The sequence below is a fragment of the Columba livia genome, chromosome 3, assembly GCF_036013475.1.
Source record: "Columba livia isolate bColLiv1 breed racing homer chromosome 3, bColLiv1.pat.W.v2, whole genome shotgun sequence".
Lineage (NCBI taxonomy): Eukaryota > Metazoa > Chordata > Aves > Columbiformes > Columbidae > Columba > Columba livia.
This window is the reverse complement of record NC_088604.1, coordinates 76,157,466-76,164,653: the sequence shown is the minus strand read 5'-3', so window position 1 is coordinate 76,164,653 and position 7,188 is coordinate 76,157,466. Positions and strand designations below refer to the sequence as shown.

At 44.9% G+C, this 7,188-nt stretch overlaps 1 protein-coding gene across 1 annotated transcript; it reads left to right on the top strand.

Annotated features, from left to right (window-relative positions):
* Nucleotides 1–114: 114 nt before the first annotated feature.
* PDCD2 (programmed cell death 2) lies at nt 115–5,833 on the top strand. The gene is made up of 6 exons (XM_065057726.1): nt 115–470; nt 550–807; nt 2,069–2,254; nt 3,292–3,407; nt 4,649–4,765; nt 5,420–5,833. Exons 1-6 carry the CDS (start codon nt 173–175, stop codon nt 5,579–5,581), a joined length of 1,137 nt encoding a protein of 378 aa, XP_064913798.1. The 5' UTR covers nt 115–172; the 3' UTR covers nt 5,582–5,833.
* Nucleotides 5,834–7,188: the final 1,355 nt, after the last annotated feature.

Here is a 7,188-nt window from a genome sequence, read left to right as displayed (position 1 = left end):
CGTGTCTGTCCTGTCTGGGCCGCGGGCGGCGGATCGCGGGCCCCGCCTTCTCGGGCAGCTCCTCCCCTCAGGACCGCCTGCAGCAGACAAGCGGCCGTTGGGCGGTGCCAGGCGGCCGTTGGGGCGGGCGCTTCCGGCGCGCGGGGCGGCCCGTGGCGGTTGCGGCGGCAGCATGGCGGCCGGCGTGGAGCTGGGCTTCGCGGCGCCGGTGGGGCCGGCGGGCGCCTGGCGGCTGCGCAGCGCCTACTTCCCCAGCAAGGTCGGGGGACGGCCGGCGTGGCTGGGCGAGGCCGGGCTGCCGGGCCCCGCCGTCCTGCGCTGTGGGCGCTGCCAGCAGCCCTGCGCCTTCCTGTTGCAGCTGTACGCGCCGCTGCCCGACCGCCCCGACGCCTTCCACCGCACGCTCTTCGTCTTCGCCTGCCGCGGCGCCGCCTGCTACCGCCAGCCGGGCCCGCGGGGGCCCCTCTGCGGTGAGGCGGGGGGCTGCGAGTGAGGAGGGGGCGAGGACCTCTGGGCGCCTCCCCGCTGACTGCCCCCTCTCGCCCGCAGTGTTCCGGAACCAACTGCCGCGGCAGAACGACACCTACTCGGCCGAGCCGCCCCCCGAGGAGCCGCCGTCGGACCCTGCCGCCGCCGCCGCCCCTCCCTGCCGGCTCCGCGGCGGCGCCGCTCTCTGCCGCGTTTGCGGCTGCCTGGGGCCCCGCGCCTGCGGGCGCTGCCGCCGCGCTGCCTACTGCGGCCCCGAGCACCAGGCGCTGGACTGGCGGCGGGGGCACCGGCGGGCCTGCGGGCTGCTCGCTGCCGGAGGTGCGTGTCGGGGCGGGGGGCCCGTTTGCCGCCGGCTTCGTTGGCTCTCAGCTGTGGTCGCACGGTGCGCTGGTGGCACGCTGCTGGGCAAGGAACGTTGCCGTTGCGAAGCCGGCAGTCCTTGTAGCCTGTCCTGCCTGCTCGTTAGCGGGGCCAGGGCCTGCGGGGAGAGGAGAAAAGGAGGTCGTGTCTTTTTGCCTTGTTTTAGGATTCGTAAGGCAACTATTCTTTTTCGTAGATATATTTACTTAGTGTGTCATAAGAAGGTGGGATCTGGAAGGCTAATATATTTAAGGTGTACCTTTAGTCTCTTTAAAAGACCTTTCTGTCTTATGTTATTAAAAAAGGAAAGGGTGTAGACAATTATTTTTTTTTTCCCCTTTGCAGGCTACTTTTAAGATGGCTTATTCATAACCTGTAAAGGAACACAGGTGACACTTTCAGAGGATACTGTGATGATCAATAGATAAAAAGAGTAGTTTCCTGGAGTGTGCTATTTTAGAGACCTTTTTCTTAAACCATCCCCTATCCTGCTCTTTTGTCTCATTCATTGGCTTGTTTGCTGGTTGTTAAAGGGACAAGTATAGAGTATTTTAAATATTTTTTAAGTCTTCAGAAGTATAAGATTAATAATGGTGCAGTGAAACACAGTGTGCATGATGTGCATGCAGTGTGGGGTGCTAGTCCCAAAAACTTTGAATGTAGGAAGTGGAAATAAGCTGAACATTAAAAGTTGACTTGTGCAAAGCAAGTTACAGGTCAGACATTTGCAACATTTAACTGAAATACTGAAAACCTGAAACATACTAGCACATAGTTAATACAGTTATTACAGCAGGTATAGTTGATGCATTTGTGGAAACTTTGCCTACTTGCAATATGAAAAGGAAAAATAAAAAATGGTATGGCCTCAGGGTACCTGATGCATGCTTATGTTCATATGCTGGTCAGAATGAGATGTACGTGGAGCTGTCAAACTGCAGGTTTGGGAGTTTAAAATGCAGCTGCAAACACTGTTTAGTGTGTCTTTGTGTTTCTTGGATTTACAGACATTCAAAGCAACGTGTCACCTATTGTAGTTTTCTACTGTCCTTAATGTAAAATCTTCCTTATCTTTAAATCAGGTCCTTCAGTGATGTAAACAGTTTTTGGTCATGCAATGTTTGTGTTATATTTTTGCCATGTTGTTTGTTGTTTAGCTTTTGGGAAGGATGTGCGATGTGAGATGATGTAATGAAATGGTCTCTGTTTTGTTTTGTAGATAGCTCGGCAAATGCAATTCCAGAGCATAACGACTTCCTTTTTCCAGAATATGAAATTTTGATAGAACCTGAGGAACCAGAATTTCCTGCTGACAACAGTGTAGATCCCAATGATGAGCAAGGAGCTGTAGATACATCAAAGGACCCAAAAGAACAAGAGGAACTCAGAGCTACGGGCAGTGCAGGTAAGACATAAGATGCTGCCTGTAATTCTTCCTAATGAAGACATTGTTACATCTTAAAAAATCACAGTATTTTTTATTTTGAAGTGTTCATTGTTAACTACTGGTGACAAAAGGCTGTATTTGTGATGCAAGTTATTTGTATACATCCCATAATAGAAGTTGCTCTTAGAGGAGAGACTTACTAAGCACCACCCCCAAGAGCTGTGGCTGCTGTGAAACTGCAGGTAGCTGGGAGTTGTACTGTGTCCCTGTGTGCTCCCCACAGGTAAGGAACAACTCCAGTGTGGAAGCCAGGGCCCTGAGCACCTGCTGCTGGACACTATTGGATTTGGGAGATTGAGTTACATGGTCTTGCTTGACTTGGTTCAATTTGTATTAACTTACAGAAAATATTTAACAGATCTCCTTGTCTGTGCTAGAAGAAAACTGTTTGGAGGCTGTTTTAATTGACCTCAGATTAAGCAGTTAAAGCGTGGGCACCTCCTTCTGCACCCCCCCCCCTCCCAATTCAGGATGTGTCTGCAGCTCACCACAAGGGCTGTGCACACACACAGGGTGGAGAGTTTGTGGTGTTACAGGGGAGGGCTGTTGGTTCCGGCTGTCCCTTACTGTGGTATAAAGGTGTCTCCAGGCTGCTTGGTGCTCCACTTCAATGTGAACATGGGAGTATGACAGATACGTGTGTCAGTGCTAGAAACTGAAGTTTGGCACACACATGACACGGCTGGCCTTTTCCAGGTGTCACATTCTGAAGGTTCAGCAGCCTCAGCAATCCCTCTTGTGAGCCATAAACTTAGATTGACTTCTTCCCTTTCCAGTGTTCCAGTACTGACATGTATATTTAAAATGCAATTAAAATTAGTAAATGAGTGTGACTGCATCTTAATATGTCACAGAAAGAAAAAAAAAATAATCCTTTTAGTGATACATGGAAAATTATTCTTGAGAGCAAAATGCACTTAAAGGTACAATATTGTTTTTAATTTTTGGCTGTCTTGCATTATCCTGTAACCTGTGGTGGTTTTTAACTTGCTTAGGTGAAGCATTTCAGTCCTTAGATGAGGAGACATTGGAAGCAATGGCAAAACATGAGACTGAAGAAGACAAGATCTTCCAAACGTTTAAAGAACGAGTAGCTGCTGAACCAGAGCAGGTCAGAAGATGGGATCGCCTTAGACCTTAGAGGTTCTGGCACAGCACCTTGCCGTGCCTGCATAATGTTTCACTGCCTGTCATACCTACGGTTAGAAATGGCAATGGGGATGCCTCCTCATCCTCCGCACACCTTAACCAACATACCCTCAATCTTCCTCATAAGCAGAATTCATGCTGAAGAAAGAATTAGGCACCTGCGTATCTAAAACAGAAATTGGGTGGTGGGAAGGCACAGGGGTGCTGAATCTAAGGAGGACCTGCTGTTCTGTGAAGTGGCTCTAACCAAAGTGAACCATCACACTCTTCCCCAGCCTTTGGCCCTGTTGGCTTTCCTCAGCAGAACCAAAACTGTAGCGAGGAGGTCTGTCACTCTCACCAGCTGCATGGGGGGGTTGGTTTGGCTTTTTCAAAGCTAATTTGCTTGAACAAATTAGTGATGACTTTAAAATTTCAACTATTTAAAAGATAATTCTTCTTCCCCACTATTTCTTGCTAATACAAGAGGCTGAAAAAAGCCACATTGTCAAACAGAAACAAGGTTTGTGGTTCCATTCAAAGGAAACGTGGGCCTAAATCCAGGAAGGCAGTGGAGAAAGAAAATCTATGTTTTACCTGGTAGCTGAGGAATGAGGATGCATATCCAGAAAGTAGGAGACTTAGTCTGTTCCCTTCTCTGCTTGGAGTAGGTGCATCACCTCCCTCTCTGACCATCCCCATACTGACTGATCTCTGTAAGTGCCCCTTTGTTGATAATGCCCAATTTGCTGTATAAATATTTAGATAAAGTAACAGAACAACAAAGGATGTCTGAAAATGCCACTGCCTTGGACATGAGGACAGTCCCCTTGCATTTAGGTGCAGAACTGTGAACAGAGTTGGGTTGCATTCCTGACGTCTGTACACTTCTATCTGCTGATCTGTCTGTCTGCTCTTCATCTCAAGGCTATAAAATACCTGATGTAGTATTTCTGGGTCTCTTAATTAGAGAAATACAAATTGTTACAGTTTATCATTGGGTCATTGAAAAATGCTGTATGAATACTTTTACAATTTAAATAGTTAAGAACCTGTCTCATTTAGAATACCACATGTGCAGCTGATAGACTTTGCCATGGGTATTACTCAAAGGAAATGACCTTTTTCTGCACCATCTTACTTCTTTGTCTATGTCAGTAAATACCAATTTTATACCAAGATGAAAAGACATTCTTAAGAACTAGAACTTCTGCTCTATTTCAGATCATTAGATACTGCAGAGGAGGAAAAGGCCCAATCTGGGTATCAGGTGAAAATATTCCTGAAGAAAAAGATATCCCAAGCTGTTCATGTGGTGCCAAAAGGATTTTTGAATTCCAGGTATGTACATTAATTTAAAGATAATATAAGTAATGTAGTTTAGACTTAACAGATCTTAATTTTATAGGTGTTGGCTTATAATTAGAGCAAGGTAGTTAAAGTTGTAGAGAGCCCTTATTTACTATTGTAACTGCTTTTTCCTTTAAGACTTTCATATACAGAAGTTAGGTTCCCATCTGATAATTTGCACCATCCGTAAAATGGTGCACTTGTGAATTTGGAACCATCTCTTAATAGGAGTCTGGTATTGTATATTTTAAAAGGCGGCCTTCACAACGTGCACTGGAAATATGTCTGGCTGGAAATATTCAGCTGTAGGATTCTGAGTGCCAGAAACATACGTATAGTGAATACACTTAATGTCATGTAAAGACAAAACATAGTTATAATTTCAAATAGAAGAAGGCTTACAAGCCAGGGAATGCTTAGTGAAGTAAAAGTTCTATACATACATAGGGCTATGCCTTTCATTGCCTGTGGATCTGCTACACTATTTTGGGAATTCCAAATGGGTTTGAGCTGCTGTGTTAATAGTTTGGATTGGGATTTTGGCGTAAGAGAACATAAATGAAAGCAGGGCTCTTCTTGGGGACGAGACACATCGAGACGGTAGAGAGCTGTGGCTTGCCTCTAAACCTTTGTTTTTCCTTGAAGATTATGCCACAGCTCCTGAACCACCTTCAGGTTGACAGCCTTGGAGAGAGCATTGACTGGGGCACGCTGGTGGTGTACACTTGCGCTGACAATTGCAGTGCGGGAAATGAATACCTGGAAGAGTTCATATGGAAACAAGACTTCTCTGCAGGCTCTGTTTAACTTCCAACAATCATCTAAATAGAATACTTGCCTTGTTTCAGTATATCTCTGCACTTGGTAAATGAGTAATTGAACTAAAGTCACTGGTATCTGTGTATCTTTTAACAATGATAGAACTTCTCAAAGTAGACCTTGGCAGCCTCTCTCTTGTGCTCCACAGGAGCTTTTACTTCAACCTGGTAATAAAGCCAAATGCCTTTGTTTAGTGAATTTCATTCACTTCAAATAAAGATTAAATATTTTTTGATTCAAGTATCATTTTTTGATTCAAGTATCATTTGTTGGCAACTGAACTTCAAGAACTTACATTGTTGTCTGACAGGATTTTCTTCCTGCTACTTAAAAATTACCATTAATTCACAGAGAAAAGCAGATTACTGCAAGGGCATTCGAGTGCTTATGGTCAGGAGGTGTACAGATGTCATAGCTAAGAGAAGCTGGGAGGCCTTCCACTCTGGAACTTAAATCTGCTTCTCTTTCTCAAAAGGTGCACTGTATCTAACTTGGCAGTTGTTGCATGTTGCACAAAAATTGTTTTATCTGACTTTAATGGGTTAAACTTTTTCTGCATGGGACTCTCGGGTGCAGAAGTTTAAACAATGCTAGCCATACCAGAACTGTCTGTCTTGTTACTTACTACCTGTAGCAGCAGATTTTCAGACTGAATTGTACCTTAAATCTGCTGTCTTTGGTGAAGTTTAAAAGTAAGTACCCTCTGCAGGGATTAATCTGATATTTTACTGCCATGTAGCTGAGGCAAGAGAAAATGAAACCATACTGCTGAATTCACTGTACTTGTATAAGTACTTCTGTGGATATACCTACATTTGTAGAAAAGGTAAGGCTTTCTTTTTTCTCTCTCATATGGAATTTACTTCAGTTACCTACTCCCTTAGCATCCTCAAGCCATTCATGTTTGCTTACCAGTGACTGTGAAAGTTATTTTATGTAAACTGTAGGCCCACTGTTGGGTTTTTTGTATTATTTTAGATGTTGGAAATACTCAAACGAGCAGGCACAGAATGCTTCAAGTTGCTTGGTCATCACAGAACTTCTAAAAGGGTAGTTTTAAGCCTTGGTACATGTCATAGAACAGCAAACAGTATCTTAAGCACAGCTTGACTGATTTTATTGAAAATCATCCCACAGCTACTTAAGGCTCCAAGCTTTCCTGCAGACTTAAGAGTTTTGGGTTAAGCTGTTAATAGTTTGGGGTCCTGCAAAAGCACTGACAGTTACACTCAAGAGTGCTCAGGAATGTTCGCTCACTCACACCACTGAGTGGTGTGGCACTAAAGGGGATGCAGTATTTGGATATCTGGAACTTATCCTGGCAAAGCTACATTATTGAACATCAGCTTTCTGATAAGATACATGAAACTAATTATTGAAATGCCTGGAGAAACACCAGTGTACACCGCTATGGGGGAAGTAGAGAAGACTAAGGAGTAAGGTCACTCAGGACTTGCAAATGGAGCAGCAGCAAGTCGAGCCAAAACTTTTGTCTGGCATGAAACGTCAACTTAGTAAATAAAAGAGACCATAGTTAACATTTGGGTTAGTTTTAGATAAAAGCTGTTTGAAAGAACGTGCAAGTCATAGAAAGG

What these genes read in the sequence shown, in the direction of transcription:
- PDCD2 (XM_065057726.1), top strand. Translation starts at nt 173, where the DNA reads ATGGCGGCCGGCGTGGAGCTGGGCTTCGCGGCGCCGGTGGGGCCGGCG. An exon ending in CCCGCGGGGGCCCCTCTGCG is followed by an intron (nt 471 to 549) that starts GTGAGGCGGGGG and finishes TCTCGCCCGCAG; the next exon opens with TGTTCCGGAACCAACTGCCG. An exon ending in CGGGCTGCTCGCTGCCGGAG is followed by an intron (nt 808 to 2,068) that starts GTGCGTGTCGGG and finishes TTTGTTTTGTAG; the next exon opens with ATAGCTCGGCAAATGCAATT.